Here is a 20,794-nt window from a genome sequence, read left to right as displayed (position 1 = left end):
ACTACCTCTGTCTTACTCTAAAACGTTTTCTTGACCCAAAAAGGAAACCCCACACCCATTAGTCAGTGATGCCCTAACCTTAGGAAACACCAGTCTGTTTTCTGTGTCTATGTACTGGCATGTTCCAGACTTTCATGTAAGTGGAACTGTATACTGTGTGGCCTCTCTGTGTGGCTTCCATCACTCAGCATAACGTTTCAAGGTTTGTCCATGTTGTCGCGTGGATCAGTAGTTCATTCCTTTTTAAAGCTGAATAATATTCCATTGTATTACTATACCATATTTAGTTTGTTTATTCATCAGTTGACAGAATTGGGGTTGTTTTCACCTTTTAGTTGTCAGGAAAAGTTAGTTGCTCTGCTCCTGAACGTCTGAGAAATCACTGTGCTGAGACTTGAACTATTGGTGGAAGAAATGAAGTTTATTTCTATTGCTTATCAAGAAGAATCAGAGCAAAGGTTGTAGGGTGAGTGTGTAGTCTGTCTAAGATAAATTGCTTTCCTCACTGGGGCAGCAGAGCTAAGAGAAAGGCTATGGAAACAGTGCACACTGTGTCAGGAAGCACACGGCCTAGGTTCAAACGTCGGCTCTGCCACTTGCCATCTCGGGTGGCTTATTTGAACCTCCACGGACCTGCGCTTCCCTCTCTGTAAATCTGAGAATATAAAATTACCTTTCCGCAGACATAGGATTCAATGAGTTAAAACATCTAAGCACCGATACCCATTATAAGCATTACACAATTATGAGCATTCTGTGATTCTTTAACTACTATTTTATTTTTACTTTCTATATTATTTATTTATCACCCATGAAATAACCATAGAAAGTATAAGACATGAGCTTACACATTTGAAGATAGACTGTTGGCTAATTATAAATGTTAGTTTACAGGATTTTCAGGGGTACCTGCTTTGAGTTGTTATAAGCACTGAAGAGTCTTATAGCTGCATTTCCTTTAAAATAATCCCGTGGTTTCCCTTGGCCTGGTCCCCACTTACTCTTGGTGATTTTTCACTGTGGATGCTTTCTCTAGGCCTCCCTGGCACTACGCGTCTTCAGACTGAGAGGCCTGAATTGCTGCTCCTTGATGATGTCTGCGTCATGTTTCTGTTAGAACTTGGGGGCTGTTTTAAACGTCTTTTCTCTCGCTCTTAAAAGGACGCTTTTATTTTAGTCCCTTTGGCTTTGCTGTGTGCTGGTTCTGATATGTGCTGTACATTCATCCTCCGCCTGTGTGTGTAGGAAATCTGCTCCCGTTTATAAAACAGGTGCGTTGGTGCCGCCCGTGAATCAGCGGCCACGTGTGCCATCGGGAGTGGGGAGGAAGCAACTGTTTTTTTGACTTGTCGTGTAGCTTGAACAGACTGGATTTCTAAAGGACACACCAGCCAATGTTTTTCATTTCTGCAGTGATCCGAAGTTTCTGTAACAGAAGACATTAAAATGTGCATAATTATGGGGCAAAATGTCAAGCAGTCGGTTTAATTTGCTGATGAATACGCGGAACCAAAGTTTCGAGATGGGTGTGGGTTCCGCGTTGGGAGTCAGCAGCGGGGGCAGGCGATGTTTGTGGACATGGTTAACCCTGCTGATTGCTTGTGTGGCCTGTGTTCTGCCTGCAGGTGGATTTCGCCTTCACCGTTTGGCAGAGCTTCCCCGAGAGGATTGTGGGGTACCCTGCACGCAGCCATTTCTGGGATAACTCTAAGGAGCGGTGGGGCTACACGTCCAAGTGGACAAACGACTACTCCATGGTGTTGACTGGAGCTGCTATTTACCACAAGTGAGGAATTTACACGTCTCGCATGTTTAGATTTCTCCATACTCCTTCTGTTAGCTTCTGACTGCCGCGTATGTGGGAACTTTGGCCGAATCTTGTTAACAACCTTAAGGGAAAATTAAGTTGCATCCCTCTTTTAAGATTTGTTGGTGTAACTGGCATGTGTCTTTGAAACCAATAAGATCTCTTGGCTTATTGCATTTCCAGAAATTAAAGTAATGTCTTCAGTTCCTTTGAAGTGTGGACATCGCAAGGGGTATTGAGTAACTGAATACTTAGAATACCAAGAACAAAAGTAAATACTTAATTGAGCCCCCCCACCCCCATCCCCTAGCACTGTTATAGGTGCTTGGGATTTACCATTGAGTAAAACAGAAAAAGTGCCCCATCGACGATGGTCTTATATTCTAACGAGGGGAAGTGCAATACACATGCGGTTCTATAGTATGTTAAGGGGAGATGTCACATAGCACAAAGGCAAAGCAGAGCAGGTGAAGGATTAGAAGAAACGAAAGAGAAAGGGCAGATTAGGGGGTGGCTGGGGTGCTCCTCCTGCAGCAAATGAGATTTGAACCGAGATTGGAAGGAGGAGAGGAGGGCAGCCAAGAGAATGTCCGTAGGAAGAGTGTTAAGGCCTGGGAAACAGCTGGAACAGATGCCTCGAGGCAGACTATTGGAGGAATATCAAGAAGATCGATGGGACCAGAGTGGAGTGGGAAGCAGGTGAGGGAGGTCCTGGGAGCCCAGGTGAAGGACTTGACTTTCCTTTCAGTGACGTGCGGTTTGAGCAGAGCAATCTGTCTTAGCTTTAAGCATGCACTCTGGAGGCTGTGCTGAGGGTGGACTCTAAGGGGGCCGGGGTAGAAGCAGGGAGACCTAGTGGGAGGTGAGTGACAGTATCCAAGCCAGAGATGGGAGAGCCTGGGGCAAGAAAGTGATCCATGGGGGTGGTAAGTAGTGATCTGATTGGCATACTTTGAAGATGCTCCAGTGTGATGATATCTTGACAGATTGGATACAGAAGGCTTCTGACCTGAAGAACTAGCAGGATAGAGTAGCTACCAGCAGATAGAGATAGCTGTAGATGACATAGGTGTTAGAGGAAATGCAGGAGTTGGTCTTGGGCTTGGCAAGACATCCAAACATGATGAGAGAGGTAAGGGATGGAGATAAAAATTTGGGAGGTGTTTGCATGTATGGTCTTTTAAAGCCAGGGCACTTGGGTATGATGACCAAATTATTTAGTGTTCCTGACTTAATACTAAATGAAATCCCCACTCTTCTACCTTAGTAAGGGAAACACACCAATCTTAACCTAGTCCTTCATAGTGAAGAATAGAGGATCTTGCCATGTCAAAGACAGAGCTGGAAATGCACGTGTTACAAACATTCAGACTGACTGAGTCTTCATCTCAGGAGTCTACCTCTTGGAAGTTCGTGGTTCCCTTTCTTCTTGCCACCGTCACTTAATGAATCAGATTCATTCAAATGAGTTTTTTCTAGAAACACATACTCTGTGTCTCTCCAAAATATAGTAGGGTGAAAATAATTCAGATTAATATAAGTTCTCCATAGTGATTGACCACCAGATTAATTACTATTGAAATAGATGGTTTATAGGCCACTGAAATAGAATAGTATATTGGTGGATTCAAAGCTATGGGGTAGTCTTAAGTATAGTTCTGATAAAGCCAATAATTAAAATTGTAAAGCAGCTTATAAGGATACCTGTATTATATGTAAGTAAATTCTTGCCATTTCAGTATTCTGTTTCTCACCAACCAGCGTGCTATTGAAGTTAGGCTGGGCAAGCTGTATCTGCATGCATGTCTGCACCTTTATCTGCAAAATGAGGATAACAGTAGTACCTACATCATAGATTCCTTAGAAAAATTAGATGAAACATTCGTTGTGAAGCACTTTAGAACATTATCTGGCATGCAGAGTGAGGCAAAAGTAGGTTTACAGTTGTGAGCGCGTGAAACGCAGTTTATTCTTGTATTATTTATTACCTATTCTTTTCCATACAAATAACTGTAAACCTACTTTTGCCCCAGCTGTATGGTGAGATCCATATAAGTCATACTTGTAATCATCATCATCTGTGACATGTTGGGGATCCAAAGAATGGGTATATGTTTTCTGTCAAAGAAGACCACCGTGTGTATAATGATGCTCACCCCAGGAATGTCTTTGGATTTCACAGATATTATCACTACCTGTACACCCATTATCTGCCAGCCAGCCTGAAGAACATGGTGGACCAACTGGCCAACTGTGAGGACATTCTCATGAATTTCCTGGTGTCTGCTGTGACAAAATTGCCTCCCATCAAGGTGACCCAGAAGAAGCAGTATAAGGAGACAATGATGGGACAGGTAAGAGAACACTCCCCCTTGCTCCGCTTGCTGGTGGTTCACCTGGAGGTAACGAGGACTCACTGCTCCTCTAGGAAGCATGAGATGTATTGAAAACACATAATCCAAACACTCTGAGGGAGGATACACTTGACACGTGGATAATTGGGAAGACATTAGTCAAGGAGATCTTTATGTCAAGAATACAAAAGCTTTCATATGACTACAAGGTGGCATGAGAAAGACACACCTTCTCCAGAGTTAAAGAATTTACGTAAGGTGACCATCAGTGCTTTATTTAATGAATAGCCAATGATACTCTCAACACAGCCCCCAGGCGGTCGCCCGTGGGCTGGACAAGCACCACGTGGCAGACCAGGCGTCACAGTGCTTGATTTCCAGTTCCGGAGCCAGCATTTATGAGCTGTAAGCAAGTCGGTTGCCTTCGGGAACTCGGTTGGCTCATCTGTAAAATGAAAATGGGAAAGTCTACCTCCAAGGGTGAGATAACATATAGGGAAAATTTTATCAAAGTAAAATATTGCATGGAGTCATAAAAGTTGAGCATTAAAGATACTGGAAAGGAAATAAAATCCAACCTTCTCTTTTTACAAGTAAGGGAACTAAGACCCAGAGAACTTAAGCATATTGCTACAAGTTGCTCAGTGTCAGAGACAGAACTGGGAGTTGAATTCCGGGCTCTGTTCTTTCCGCTGCTCAGCCATCCACCCCCTGGGGTCCAGTGTGAGGATGGTCTGTATCTGCGGAAGCTCGTCATTCATTGAGGAGAGGCCCAGTGCTATGAGTAAGAACTCAGAAACCTCAAGTACGGCCTTTTAGATCTGCCCAAGTTAAACCAGAGAGCATCATCCAACAGGATTTGAGTCAGCCTTCAAGGACGTATTTGAACATGGTTTTATCAATTCCGTTGTCTAGGGTTTTCCATTTACCATGCTCTAACAAGTACTGGAAGTCATACAAATCTAGCGTTTGCAAAGGAAAACTCAGCCATGCCTCACAGTCGATGGTTTTTCATTCATTAGGTTTAGTAAGAGCAACACATGTATAGGCTTTTCAGTTCATGGATCTCAGTCATCTGATAGTTACTGAACATGCACAGGTTGTGTCAGGCACTGTGCTGGACCCTGTTTCTGACACAGCTGCTTCCTTAGTGAGCAAAGTGTCCAGTAGAAAATTCGGTTTCCCTGTAACGACAGAAAGAACAAGCAAGACGATTTGCAGGACTGTTTCTGTCAGTGAGGCTGAAAGGATGTTCACACCTAAGCAAGATATATCAAGTGTCTACTCTGTGCCCAGGCATTTTCATATATATTATCTCAAGGATACAACATTCCTTTATATTATTTGCTCAGAGAGTTCTGTGAACTTCCCTGAGGTTAGGTGCTGATTTGAGGTAGAACTCTAATGACACATGATTTCTTAGGGGTTGGTTTTATGCCCTTCTCACAGGTTTGCCTAATGCTATTGAACCAATATTTCTAGTACTTTTACACACCCTTTGGGGACAAATCTAAATTTAGCCTTAAGTCTCACTAGATGTGTCTAGTTAAATTTCTACTGTATTTGCCCCATTCTTCCCATCAAACGCATTTGTTTATTAAATGTTTGTATGACTCCTGAAATAAATGAATGTCATGCTTGAAGATTGTACTTGTATTACACTGGAAAGATATCTTCTCTACTATGTTGGTTGATGCAAAATAAAATCTAGAGACAAAAAAGATACTTGAGTAATTCAACAGGCTTTTAAACAAATTATTTTGAAGAGAAAATAAGAATAAGCTTAAGCTCAGAACAGTATTCCCCTTTGCATAAGAGAGCACTTGCCAGGAGGAAGGGGGTTCTTCCCTTTTGGGAAGGAGTGGGCCAATCAGAAATGTCCTGCATGCTCACGCCAGTGTAGGAACAAAGCGACAGCTGTCTGCTCTGTCATGAACCCAGATGGTCAGCTTAACGTGACTTACCAAGCCGAGTCGAGTTCTGCCCCTTTCCAGCCCAGAACAGATCATTTTGACTTCCCTGAACCTACTTCCTCACCGATGGAGTGGGGGTGTGATTCCCTAGGTATGGAACTTGACCACGTTGTTGTGAGGCTCAAATGAACATCGAGAAAACACTTTTTACAGATCACCTTCTGTTTGTTTTTCTGCTGCCCAGTACTCGGCGTTTGTATTAGCCTTCAGCGGTTACTTTCAGGCAGGTTGACGCTTGTTTTCAAGTGACTCTGGGTGATTTTCACAGTCAGACGTACCTTCCTGTGAAAGTATTTTCCAACAGTGTGTGGGGATTGAAGCACAGTGACCTCACACACATACATACACATCATTAAACGGCTGCATAATGACGTAAACCTGCTGTGTCTGTTCCCACAATTAGGCAACCCACCTCTTCCTTGTTTCATAAAAACGTGGTTTTAAAGACATTAGGCATAGTTCATCTGTTTGAATGTCAGCACTCAAGTCATTTAAGGCTTTCTTTTAAATCCACGTCAGTCATTTTCATGCTCTAAAAATATTTAGCCAACCTTAGAGGCAACCCAGAGTGCTCAAGAGATGGTATCCATCCTTTCTGCTTACCCAAAATCAACCGAGTAAACAAGAAAGTTGTAGAAAACTGTCTTTGAAAGTGCAAACACATTGTTAGTTATATCTGAGTTTTATACTTAGTGACCACAGTAGCTGTAAAATTGGCAGGTCATTTACCAAGCAGAGAATCAGTGGTTCAATGGGGATCGTCGTTCGTGTGTGTGCATTTAGCATCTAGGAAGGTTGCCTGGGTTTTTCCTGAAAAACCTAGGACCGGTGCTTGACTTTTCACTAGGCGCAAGGACAGGGGTCTGCTGTCCAGGCCAGACCCCGAGGTCTGCAGCGTGCTGGGGAGGCTGACGGTTTTTTTGCAGTGTCGCCGTCTCACCTTGCACTTGGCTCATGGTCTTCCTTCTCTCTTTCCTCTCCCCAGACTTCCCGGGCCTCCCGCTGGGCTGACCCCGACCACTTTGCCCAGCGACAGAGCTGCATGAATACGTTTGCCAGCTGGTTTGGCTACATGCCGCTGATCCACTCTCAGATGAGGCTCGACCCCGTCCTCTTTAAAGACCAGGTCTCTATTCTGAGGAAGAAATACCGAGACATCGAGCGACTTTGAGGAATCCCGCCGAGTGGGGGAGGGGAAGCGAGAAGGGACCGGGGTCAAGCTGCTCTCTCTTCCCAGTGCAGATCCGCTCAGCCGCGGAGCCAGACTGTGCCAAGTATCCAAATAAACTCCCGTGAACGGAATGACGGAACAAAAACAAAAAAAGAACAGGCCAATGAGAACTCTACTCCTGGCTCCTGGGACTGCACCGGACTGCTCCAGACTCACCTCACTGGCTTCTATGTCCCAAGACTAGGTTGTGTACAGTTTAATTATGGAACATTAAATAATTATTTTTGAAATGATTGCTATGCAGGTTTAAACTTTTTTAATGATCAAAACTATTAAAAACCAGAGTTCTTTCTTTAATCAAAATTGTGTTGGTTGTGACTGTGTCAAAGCTGCTGCTCCCCCTCCCACAGACACCGTGGCCATGGGCCGTGCGGGGTTTCCTGTGGTTACAAACGCTCAGACTGCATGGAAAACACAGTAAGTCACTCTCCCCAGTGTCAAGAAATAATTGAGCATAAGTTAAGACAAGTTCATTATTCAACATTGCCAGTGCAAACGGTTTTCCATTTGCAGATCTTGGAATCTGCAGATCAACTTGAACTTTTATCTCTAAGATGTTGCTGCATGAGAGAAAGTATTATGACTTCCAGGTAGATAGTTCTAATGGAAAACTTTGAGATATGTAAGTATGGTCATCTTTTTCAATGGGGGGGTGGGGGTAACTAGGACCAGCTCAGTTTTCACAAGGAACCATCCAGACGATTCGCCGGCCAGCATACTAGTGAGACGGGAGTGCTGCCCCAGAGCAGTAACCCAGTTCTTGCCCGAGGTGAGTGCTGGACTAGGCATTCAGCCACGGGCATGCGTCTGCTTAGTGCTGGGGAAAGATTCGGTTTAAAAGCAAACAACATATATTGAGAATGAGTATATGGAAAGGAACAGATTATTTGCACAATAGGCTCTTTTATGTTTGTGTAAACCTCAAAGTTTTGAGAAGCTTCTCCATTGAGAAGGAAGTAAGAAGGTATCAGTTCTCACCTTTGAACGTGAGGATTGCCCAGAAGTAACCTCACCATTAGGACCCTGATCCCATTTTCGGTCAAACGTTGTTTTGAGCAAGAATCTGACACACAAAATAATCAGAATCAAATGTGAACGCTGTTTTATTTCACTTTAATTTTTAAATCTGGAGCCATTCAATTGTGCTTCTCATTAAAAAGAACATTTCTATCCCTGCAAATGCTGCTTTGAGCTTCTGATTATTATAAAACTGCAAAATGTAAACAAAATATATATGAATATATATGAACGTATATCACTTAACTCCATTGTAAATGATAGAGCGGAGACTTCTGAAACCAAATACTTTCTTCAAGACAAGACAATAGAGAAGAGAAAGATATTATTGGGTTCTACTATCTCTTGTGTGAATAAACAACCCCTTCAGTTTTTCCTCCCTAAACTCTCCTACATCCCATAAATTTATTTCCAGTGTTCTTTAGGAGAAAATTTTATCCCTGAATTATGTTCAAATAACTTCAAGTGCTTGGCTTCGGTCAGTGGAGACCATAAATCCAGGAGACTGTAACTCATCCTTGCTCTGTAGACATGTGGACGAGAACAAGGACCTTGCCAAGAGAGTGCAAGGAAGGACGGTGCTGTAAACAAGTGAAACTAGGTGTTTGCAGAGGTCCAGAGAGGTGACTGTGCACCTAGTGGCAGAGCAAAGAGCAGACCCACATGTCCAGATGCTGCGCTGTGAGTGGCGCACAGGTAATGAACTTCAAGGCAAGGGGCTTTCCCTGCGGCTGCATGACTCAGAGCAGCTCTCTCCTCCAGTATGACCCAGCCTTATCTCACTCTCAAACATGCGACATTTCTTCTAAGTGGATGTGATGATCTCTTATGTATTTGTTGAAAAATAGTTCATAAGTCCATGGTCCCTGCCCTTGTTTCTTTCTCTCAACCACCCAGTCTAATAGGTTTCGTGCCGTTCAAGCTGCACCTCTCAGTGACTTGAAGGGGTAGCAATTAATCCTTATTCATCTGACCTTTGCACATTTGTATTTAAATTAACTTTTTTGGACTGCCACATTATGCATGTATCTTTCTCCTTTGCAAAAATGAATGCAGTGTTTTGCCCAGCGACTGTAAGCCAACTTAAAACTCATGGTGTCCTCTTGGCTTGCAGAGCAGCGCCCCTAATTGTAGCAGACAGGCACACGATTGGATTCAGAAAACTGCCAGATTTACCTGTCACAAAGCTCACAGGGCATGTTCTCCACACAATGTATGTTGTGTGTGCGTGGGGGGGAGATGGCAATTATACATGAGAACAGGTTCTGACATACTTTTCAGCCACTTTAAATCTCCATGATATCATTTGAAGTCATTCTCTCAGAAAATCTCTTTGGGATGCTGGCTAGGATGTTCTTTTCCTACTTGGAAGATACTGCTGGGAATTGAACAAAGCCTAGCAAGTCAGTGAGACCCGACAGTAAGATGTCATTTTAATTCACTAAGGAAAGAGCTGTAATTCACTGCAGCAAGTTGACAAATCATGGCCATCTCTCTGGGATGTCAGGAGTTATCTCTCAGCCAACTTGAATGATAACCAGAGGTCCCTAAGTGAGCCAACACGAATTGGTAAGAAGCCAAGAGCAGGGAGTGCAGTGCCGACTACGTAATGAATTGCATGCAGAAACTCCCGAGAGGACTGGACCATTCACAATTTCCACATAGCGCCTCTCTCCAGTTCCATGTCAGCACACATGATCTTAAACATAGGTTCTTTTTTCAGATGGTGTATATATTCATATAAAGGAAAAGTCTTATGCTATACTTGAAATACATCACCTTTGTTGAAAACAACAAAAGGACCCAACATTGACACTGTACGAAAAAATTCACAAAATAATCATTGTAGTCGCATAATGAAAAATAACACAGGCGGGTCTACCTGGACATATGGGCATCCCTTCCAATAGGATGCTTCAGAAGGAAGTGAAAGCTCTGGTACCTGGAATCTTCTGTGCATTACAGTTTCATTTCTTCTTGTTCCAAATGGTGCTCAAAGAAGGATCAATCTTGGTTGCTTCCTTCAATTTTCCTTTAGGAATGATTTTTGTTTTTCAGTTCTAGTAGGTTCTGGAATACCTGGTCACTTGAGATATTGTTCAGTGGCCTTTCATAAAGGTTACTGAGCTTGAATCAGGGGTGAGATGAATGAGTGTGGATAGACCTATGTACTGTTTTTTTTTTAAAGCAGCTCTTGATTTAAGAACTAGTGAAATTTTAATCAAACTTGTTTAAAGGATAAATGTGGCCAGGTGAGAATCTGAATAAGACTCTTGCTAGACAGGCTGATTTATGGATTCAAAAGCTAAGGCAAACTTCTCAGGTTTCTTAAAAAGTACCAGCTGTTGCTATAAGCTCTCAAATATAAACGTCCCTGTCTTCTAATAGTTAATGCATTCAAAACGTAGCTGGTACATCGGGACCTCATTCGCTGAGTTCATTTACCTAGCTTCCATCTGCAGCAACTGCGGACGAAGACCTCACACACAGAAGGCGTTGTCATTCTGGGCCAGATTTAACCAAGAATGTTCTTTTCACTGCTGGCCCCACATTCGCAGGCAGGCTTGATGGTGACAAAGTTGTCGTAACTTGAGTCCTCGGTGAGTAAGTATTAATAAAACCTGCTGTGCCAGACTCATCTCCCTCAGTCCTAGAGCTTCCGCATGGGAAACATTAGATTATTCCTTCACTCCAAGTTTACCTTTAAAAAAGGGGGTCAAGATGCCTAAGCACAGAGTTCCTCCCATTAATTCAGTAACACCATGCAGGAGCTCTGGAAGCAAAAGCTACTCACTACAGCATCATCTCAATAATAAGATGACTCCCGGAAACCAGCTTCCCTCTCTGTCCTTGCCAAAAATCAAAGGATTGTACTGCCGTGATGGTTACACAGCAGGGATTGTCTGTAGTTGTCACTGATCTAGTTTTAGTAAGTTCCGTGTGAGGAGCCTGGAGGAGACCGCCACTGCCCAATTAAATAGGCGAGGAACGCGGAGACAGCTGCGCCCTCTGACGAGCATGGATGGATGGTCTCACCCTCGTTTAAAAGGCAAGCCAGCCAGCCTTTCGGTTCCTCGATTTTTGTAACGATTTGCCTTTTAGGCCTCAAGGGCCAGTTGATTTCTGCAATAGCTCTTTGTTCTTCTTCAGGAATGCAGCCCTTTCCCTTGGTTGTAATTATCACTAAAAGCAGGGCCATGTACATGACCTGGTTACTGTGCAATGAACCTTGTCTATTTGTTTCGAGAGAAAAATATGTATATGACCTGTCGAGAGGTAGGAGAAAAACATCGAAGACTGGAACTCTTTTAAGTGGCAAGTTGTAGAGCAAACAAAAAAAAAAGTAGACCTTATTTTGTGTATGATGTACATTTGGGAGAGTTTTTGAATACGTTGCCCACATTTTTGTAGTGTTCCTGCAGGTTTTTTCTGGAGTGTTTTCCCCATTTGTTAAAGATGATGATGATGACTTAGTCCAGTTAATCCCTGAGGTGTGAGAAGATACAGAGCCATAGATCTTGATTTAACTTCCCCAACCTGTGTAACTGTATGCCTGGGGTTTGCCATCCAAATGGATTGTTTTACAGAGAGTGTCACCAAAGACTTTTTCCTTCCAATTTATAGAAGAAGCCAAAAGAAATTATTAATAAACGACATGACTTTTCATCTGTGTGGTTTTCATTCCATCTCTCCTGTTGAGCCCAGAAAGATGCCCGTTTTCAGGGGGAGACAGAGTGCTGGGGAACTCGAAGCTTGCACGGAGGTTTGGGGGGAGACGGGCAGCTGAGGCTGGACCACATGTGCTGGCTGGAGGGCCAGCCGCAGCAGCCTCGCAGCCTCGCAGCCTCGCAGCCTCGCAGCCGCCTGGGGCCACGGGGCCGCCAGCAGCAGCCATCTTCCAGGCCAGGTGCAGCTGGTGCCGTTGGAAGCAGGCCAGAGCGAGAGAGGTGGTGATGTGCCCAGTTCACAGCGTTCCTCCGCAGGGACACGGGGACAACATGGCAGACCGGGCCCCAGAGCATCTGGAGCCTGACAGCTGTGGTCATTACCCCTTTCGGTTTCAACTACTGCATAAAACTCATGAATTACTGGCTGGTGGTGCATTTATTAGGCTGGCTTTTCTCGAAAGAATTTAGAAATGGTTCCAGGGGTGAGTGCCATGCGGTGGCTCACTGCCACTGTGGGACCGCTGTTCTGGACAGCAGCGACCCTCCTCCTCACTCTCATTATTCCTTCTTCCTTGCCAGCGGCGTCTTCTCTTTAGCTCTGTCGCCCCTCTCCTACCCTCTCTTTGGACATTTTTAGAGAAAGGACATCAGCGCACTGATGCCACATTATTTTCAGGGGAACAAATGCCAAATTACATGGGGGTGTTGATTTGTTTTATTACTTCAAAGCTTATGTTCTGTAACTCAGTTTGCCCTGTCTGTAAAATGTTGACTTAAAACTATTTATGGACAGATCGTTTCTGAACAATTAATTACCACCAACTGAGCACTGTGCTAAGTGCCTCCAAGGGAGTAAAGATTTGGGGGAACCTCTTCCCCCTCTTCTCAAGCAACAGAGAGAAGTCAGGGTGCGTTTGGACAGGGTAAGCCGATACGTTATCAGAGGAGGGTCAGAAAGGAATTTGCAAAGTCCCAGGTTCCAAACTGGAACGTGCGGTGACACTGTCACTTGTAAAATCTATGCGGTGTGACCGATGATGAAATCATTCCCCAGCGTGAGGACACATGAGAAGTCTCCTTGGAGAGGCAGCTTTTAAATTCAGTCCAGTCCTACCCTTTGGTTGTTTCCAGTGCATGCGATAGCCTGCAAAAACACCACGAGCAGTCTCACTTCATAAATAAAAGATGATGTTGATTGATAGTCCGAGCCTTTCCACCACGTCTAGTCACGACCAGAGGAAACTACCAGTTATTGGTGGACGCCTGAGTCATTCGACAGGGGCCCTCCTTAATGCTGTGCAGTCTCTCTGGTTTGCAGGAATTCCAAAGAGAGGGGTTTTGGCTGTGTCGTCTACTGTTAGAGGCTCGCACTTAGGATAACACAGGGACTCACGCACTGCAGTGGGTGCAAAGGTGTTTTGTTGTGTTGTACCTTTGGCCTCACTCGGAGGAGCTGTCCAAGCGTGCTGGCTCAGGTCACAGTCTCTGGGACACCACCACCTGGGTTCGAATCCTGCGTCTGCCTCTCGGTACTTCTGGGGCCTGATAGAAATTACCTGCCCTCTCTGGGCCTCAGTTTCCTCAAAATAGAACTAGTCAATATCTGATACAGGTCTCGTGAGGATTAAATGAGTTAATAAATAGAAAGTTCTTAAAATAGCACCTGGTATGTAATAAAGAGTGTGCAATGCTTGCCCACTATTAGTAGTTTATTTTTGCCAAAATGGTTTATTTTAAGAACCTTCTTTATAATCTGTTAAAGAGGAAACATACTCAGTTTAGTGTGTAGGATACTAATATTGGCCGAAATTAAACCGTGGTCTTTCTAGTGTCTCCCGCATCTCTTGTTTTCCATTCGAGTCGTGTTTTAAAGCCTGTCGACATGAGATCATCCTCGCGTTCAGCCATGGGCAATCCATCAGCCGAAATTTTGCAAAGTCAAGTTTTTATTTTCTAGCCAATTTTTTTGAGCAATGATCTGTTTTTCATTCTCATTTAATGGAATAGAGTTGAGGTAGTTCAGGACTGAAATGAAGTTTGGGTGCCAGTTATTATTGTTTCTTTTCTGGTGGCTTCAGTTACATTAAAAAAGAAACATGTTTTGCCAAAGTATAAATTATTTGCTGAGTTGGAATTTTTGTCCCAAACGCAACTGCAAATAACCTAGTTTTCTTGGCTAAATCTACTGGTAAAACAAACTAAAATGTGTCTTTAATCAGAGAATCAGATCATCCCATTTTAGAAAAAAATAAAGCAAAGAAAAAAAAGGTTAAGCTATAAAGAGGGAGACTTGGAGGCTATTTTAACTGCTCCCAAAGATACATATATACATATGCTATTTTATAACTTGCTTTTTAAAAGCTTAATATATAGTCAACATATTTCCATGTCATTAGGTCCTTTTGAACAATCAAGTTCTAATGAATGCATAGTTCTCCATTATATGGCTGTTCTATATTCTCTTTACCCAATTCCTAACTGTTGGATATTTAGGTATTTTTAAATCTCCTTAAAATGAGGTGGTACATATTTCAATCAGTGTCTAATGAATGGGATCTAGGCTGCGGTAAATATTCCTAAAGATAACCTTTGTTTGCATGATCTTAGGATAAATCAGAGTCTTATCAAATGTTATAAAGTTTTTAAAAGCTTTCCTGCATATTCACAAGATATCTTAGTGTATTAGAATGCCTACTGAAGGAAAATTTAAACTTACCCACTAAAAATCTAGCTAGAAAACGTTAACAACTGTAGTTTGGCAGCTAAAATATTTTAAAAATTGGGGTACAAGGAGAAAAAATTAGCAAAACATCATCTTTAGTGGCAAAACAGTGTTGGCTTTTCTTCCAGAGGGATCAGTTTACTATATCCACCTTCCTGGGTGTTAAAAAGTTTTTCTGGGTACCATGTCCCTTTTACCTCATCTCTAGGTTGAAGTACAAGAGTGAGAGTAAAGCTTTCCTCTCAGATATTTCCTCCTCTCTTCTGGAAATATCCCTATCAGGTAAGCTTTAATAAAAAGCATTTTTTTTATTATTATTCAAGTACAGTTGTCTCCATTTTCCCTCCACTACTCTCTCCACCCCAGCCATCCCTACCTTCCACCCCTGATTCTGCCACACCTCCCACCTTGGTTTTGTCCGTGTGTCCTTTATACATGTTCCTGAAAACCCTTCCCCCTTTCCCTCCCACTATCCCCTCCTACCTCCCTTCTGGTTACTGTCAGTTTGTTCTTGATTTCAATGTCTCTGGTTCTATTTTGCTTGCTTGTTTATTTTGTTGATTAGGTTCCACTGATAGGTGAGATCAGCGTTTTAAATATCATGGTCCCCGGCAGCTAGTACTTCTTCTGGACCAATAGCAGCCTGGTTTCCCTTTGGAGAGTCCACCCCTCTTTCCCTCTTTCCTACGATTTGTATGATTTGTAGAGTCCCATCCTGACTCTAGGGAAGTTGTGTGTCCTGTCAGGTCATTGAGATCCTGTTCCAGATGGTCTGTCTGGTGGCAGTTTTAAAAGGACATACCAACTTTCCTCTAGTGTTGTGTGTGTAATACAATGCAGTAAAGACTATACTAATGGTATAACAAGGCCAGAAGTGTTGGTGAGTAGGCATTTAGCATGTCTTGGGGGAGACTTCATTGAAGATGTGCGTTTAAGTGACATCTTAAAATAAATAAGGATTTGCCCTGGTTGGTGTGGTTCAGTGAATTGAGTGCTAGCCTGCAAACCAAAGGGTCACTGGTTCGATTCCCAGTCAGGGCACATGCCTGGGTTGCAGGCCAGGTCCCCAGTAGGGGGCCTGAGAGGTAACCACACATTGATGTTTCTCTCCCTCCCTTTCTCCCTCCCTCCCCTTCTCTAAAAATAAATAAATAAAATCTTAAAATAAATAAATAGGAATTTAACTGACAGAAAAAAGGGGGGAAAGGGCATTACTTACAAAGGGAGATGAACTCAACATCCTTTGTCTGACATATGTAGCAGAGGGAAGCGTGAGGACCTACATCTGTATGAGAGACATCTTTGAAACACAAAGATTTGGTTGGTTTAGTTGGCTAAAGGCAGGTACTCCCAGCAAAAAGGTAAAGTAAGGGGTAATGGTGATAATAATAGTAATAGTTCCCTTGATTCCCATTTTTTTCCTCCTAGTATAAACGTTTCAGTGCAAAACGCTAGAATGTGGGTCACATCTGATTCTACTGTACTTGTCGGAGAAAGTATGCAAAGGTAGCAGAAAGCATGCTGTTTCCCAAATCTGTAGGAAAGATCTGGCTATGGAGACTTAAAATGGAAAAAAAATGGAGTTGGATATTTGGATAGGACATAGAAAGTTGCACAAGATCTTCACTCTCATTCTTACAATGAGCACAAGTCCCATAAACTACAATGCCATGGTCATTTGAAGCCTGGCGGAGAGCTGAAAGTGTAAAAACAAAGAAAATACGTACATGAACTAAATCTTAGGGAGATACAATCCATCCCTAGGAGAAGAGCATCGCGTGACCACTTTATCACAGCAACACCAGAATGTTCCTCCATCAGAGAGCGGGGCAAGGAGGAACCTCGTGAACAAAAAACACTTTAGCAGCTTTGTGTGGGCTGGCATGAGGGACTCGGATGCCCAGGTGGCCAGATGACATATCGACGTGCACCCAGTTGCCAATTCTTTTCCACGCGATCATCACCAAGGGTCTGCAGCGAGATACTGAATGCCGGGTGCAGGACAGGAGGACTGCACGCTGGGTCTTCACTGCGAGGAAAAGCACAGCCACGCTCTTCCTAAAAGGAGAGTGGGTGCACTGTGTCTGGTGAGAGATGGAATTTGGGCATGTAGGTTTCATGCTACAATGGGATGCTAAAGCAACTGTCCTTTAGGTGTCTCCAGCTCCTTTAGGATTCAGAGCCATGATCTCTGGCCAGAGGTATACAGAAGCTGTGTGCACGCAGTATTTGCCTTGCTGTAAAAGGTTTTCCATGGATTCCCTGGAAGCTAGCCATGGGCTTCCTGGGACCCATTGATATCAGGATGAAAGTTGCTTTTCTAAACCCTCAAAGCCATAGCAAGTAGCAACACAAAGAACCCACCATTTACTGAGTGAGACAGTTAATGGGTATTAGGAGGCCTTTTCAAATATTAGGTTTTCATTTTGTAAGAATAGTTATACGACATTTCCACTAAAGCCTGGCAGTTCACACCAAACCTCCTGTTACTTTTTGCTGTCCAAACTGGTGGGAGTGCCCAAGGTTAATGAACATTATGAATTACTCATGGTCCTAAAATGAGGTTCAGTTCATTGGCCTGAGGATTCTCACTGGGAAAACGAACCCACCCCTAGATCCAAGTCCCTCTGAGTCAGGGTGGAAGGAGGCCATCAGTGTTCCTGCCCTTCCCTGAGGCTCTGGGGGGCCACTCTGAGTCAAATGGTCTGACCTTGCATAGACTCACCCCCCCCAAAATATGAATCATGCTGCAGGATCTCACAACAGAAACAACTGCCTGTGGGGCCGTGAGAATGTACAACTGCTGCTGCAGATGGGGAGAGAGGCCAGGGCTATGGACCCATGGACATTTTGTATCTTTGACAGATGTGGAAAATCATCTGTGACTAATTAATTTGTTTTTCTTCAGAATCCCAATCCCTTCACCTGGCTCCGGTTAAGACTATCTATGAATGGATGTCATCTGACCTGGTTTTTCCAATAAATGGGTATTGCCTTTCACCCCCCTTCCTGAGGCAAGACAGAGAACGTGCAGGTTTTTCACTGAATATTGTATCTATGACCAATCTGTTTCCAACTTATTTGAAGGCAGAAATCTCTTTAAGCCACACATATCTCAGAAGTATTACATGCTAGTTTCTTTCTTTCACTCCCTAACTCCCTATTTATAGCTTTGAGATATTGGCAGAAACTAACTCTTTCAGCTATTTTTTTGTGTCACATTGTCTAAGTACTTTATTTGGAGGACCTTTTCTTTTTACCCGTCACCTTGTAGTGTCTATAAAAATAGAGCTCAAGCTACTTAAAGGCAACGAAGTGTATCACCAGATCTTTAATTACAAAAACAACTGTCCTCATGTTATTTAGGTGAATACCTTAGGCATTTTCGTGGGAGTAGCTCAAGATGGCCACCTGAAAGCTCAGTGTCCTTTGGTGGTTGGCATGGACCACAGGCCACCTAGGAGAGTCAGCCTACTTACTGCATCACTCAGGGTGGGTCATGGCTCTTGAACAAAAATTTGGAATGTCTTATTCACTTACGATTATTCTATTGTAGTCTTTAAGAGGAAGGCCACATTCTTGTGGAAAGTTAAGACCTCACTTGAGAAGGGTGGTCATTTATAATGTAGCTAAACAAAGCCGTGTGGGTCAGTACTGGGTAGGCAAGACTGAAGGTCCTGACCATTGAACTGCCTACCAGCATCACTAAAGAAGCTTTAAAAATTATATAGATTTTTAAATCCACATTCAGAGTCTGATTCAATTTATCTAAATATTTTAAAAGATGACCAGGCATTTCTGATACCTAGTCTGCTTCTTACAAACCCTGAACAATTCTCCGTTGTCTACACGGTTGAGTTCAGCTGCCTTCACACGGTTTGCTAGGTCTCCATATCTCAACTCCAAAGCCTCTTGTGCCCTTTCAAGTTTCCTCTTATTTAAAAAAGAGCTATTATTTTTTAGTAAATTTAACCTGTGTATTGGTGTTACCTGCCCATATCTTGCTGTTTTCAGCCTCACCTTTGCTCTTGCTGTTCCTGTTGCCTGTATCCTATTCCCTTTCCTCCCCAGACCTACCCCAAGTAATTGTTCGCTGATTCTTCAAAACTGAACTTCTCCAAAATTCCGATCCATTCTTCCTAGTCCCTTTTCCAACAGGCAACAGGTCCCCTTTACCTGCTGGATCCCATTTCTGTGCATATTTCCTTCACAGCACATACGACGTTATCCTGGAGTTTTCTGTGTAGGTGCCCATCTGGCACGAGATGGGGAGAACAGTGAGGGCAGGCAGAGTACCTCAGCCACTCTGTGTGCTGGCGATTGGATGGTGCCGACCCAGAGGGAGCACTCAGTGAGTGTTGGTTGACTGAACAACCTGGGAGAACTTAGGGGACTTAGAAGGCCTCGTTGAGGTCGGGACAGCTAAACATGTGCACGCCTCTGCAGCCTGGAGAGAGAGTGAGTGTTGGAAGCGCTTTTCCCTCAGCATCATGTGTCTGTGGAGCCAAACCTCTGAGCTCAGGAGTAATACTTTGGTCGATCAGAACATCTAATCTCATGATTCTTTCATTTTTTTCTGTTGTCCTCCAACTTTAGTAAAGCAATATTTAAACATACTGGCCCTAGAGCTCCACTATGAGGAGTCGAGGGCAGAATCTATCATGAGGTTCACATGGGTACTCTTCCCTCCCACTGTCCCCCACTGGTGCTCTCCTTTTCCTGCTGGCCTTGGAAGAGCTGATTTCTGTCTTATTTTTGTTTGTTTCTATTAAAGAAGGACTGCATGGCTCCACTCGTCATTCAGTTATTCACATTCATTCCTTCAAGAACTATTTGTTGCCCTGGTTGGTGTGGCTCAGTGGATTGAGTGCCGGTCTGCAAATCGAAAGGTTGCTAGTTCGATTCCCAGGCAGGGCACATGTCTGGGTTGCAGGCGAGGTCCCCAGTTGGGGGCATGCAAGAGGCAACTGATTGATGTATCTCTTGCATATCGATGTTTCTCTCTCTTTCTCTATCTGTTACTCTCTTTCTAAAAATAAATAAATTAAATCTTAAAAAAACTATTTGTTGACTATCTTGTTTCATCTTCTTTAGAAAAAGCCCTGAAACTATAAAAATTAATGAAAAATCATCAGAAAGTTCTTTCTCATTTTCTAAACTGCTCTCTCTCTCTCTCTCTCTCTCTCTCTCACACACACACACACACACACACACACACACACACTAACCGAACCTGGACATGAGAGGTATCACTAAGGAAACACTTTCCTATCTGAGGCCCTGATGCTTTCTCTTAATGCCTGAGAGTTCTGAGGCTGTGTCCAGCGCAATCCCAGCATGCCCAGTGCTCAGGAAAGAGCCCTAGCAGGTGAAACAGGAAGCTGAGGTCCTTTTGCCTCTTTTGTTTTTGACATTTACTTTCCTCTTCTTACCACCACATGGGTGGTAGTTCGTCAGTTGATATAATTCGTAAGCTGGAAGAAAAATTACTGTACTCTGGAGAAAGGAAGGGGTGAGTATGGGTAGCATTTTTTAAAAATGTATTAAAGAAGTTAGATTGTTTTTCTATTCTGATAGTTGGTATGCAAAGCAGCAACCTTAAAACCAGGCAATGAATTGTGAATCAGACTGTAAGAACACAGAGTAGACAGGTCCGGGGCATGTTTCGCTGTGGTCTGCTGCCGTGGGTGGGGTGTGAAGGACATCCAAGGTGGCTTACACCCCGGTCCTGCTCCACAGAGGTGCTCCAGCTTGAACTTAAGGCTTGGGACTGGATGCCTTCTGCAGGGTGTTTGTCTGGGGAGGTCAGGAGAAGCATAGACAGCGTCTACCTCAGGGACAAGGGGCATTATGGTTCTGATGGATCAGGGGAACCATGGTCCATATCAAAACTAGAGAGTGGGTGAAAGGCCGAGAAGAGTCCACATGACGAGAGTATGTCACCGTGTAAGAGATGGGCTAATCGGGAAAACAGGGTGCAGCGCTATGAGAGGTGAACCAGGGCACATCTCTCAAATCAAAG

The 20,794-nt window shown here is 43.5% G+C and overlaps 1 protein-coding gene across 1 annotated transcript in view; it reads left to right on the top strand.

The window, feature by feature from the left end:
* EXT1 (exostosin glycosyltransferase 1) overlaps positions 1 to 7,668 on the top strand; it is a 267,805-nt gene extending 260,137 nt beyond the window's left edge. Inside the window, exons 9-11 of the mRNA XM_045861387.1 lie at positions 1,626 to 1,786; positions 3,990 to 4,161; positions 7,120 to 7,668. Coding sequence (XP_045717343.1) covers positions 1,626 to 1,786; positions 3,990 to 4,161; positions 7,120 to 7,305 — 519 coding nt within the window. The 3' untranslated portion in view covers positions 7,306 to 7,668. The remainder of the gene's footprint in view (positions 1 to 1,625; positions 1,787 to 3,989; positions 4,162 to 7,119) is intronic.
* Positions 7,669 to 20,794: the final 13,126 nt, after the last annotated feature.

Source organism: Phyllostomus hastatus, unplaced genomic scaffold (genome assembly GCF_019186645.2).
Source record: "Phyllostomus hastatus isolate PE091 unplaced genomic scaffold, TTU_PhHast_1.1 phas_scaffold_21, whole genome shotgun sequence".
NCBI classification, from domain to species: domain Eukaryota; kingdom Metazoa; phylum Chordata; class Mammalia; order Chiroptera; family Phyllostomidae; genus Phyllostomus; species Phyllostomus hastatus.
This window is presented reverse-complemented; position numbering and strand designations above follow the sequence as displayed.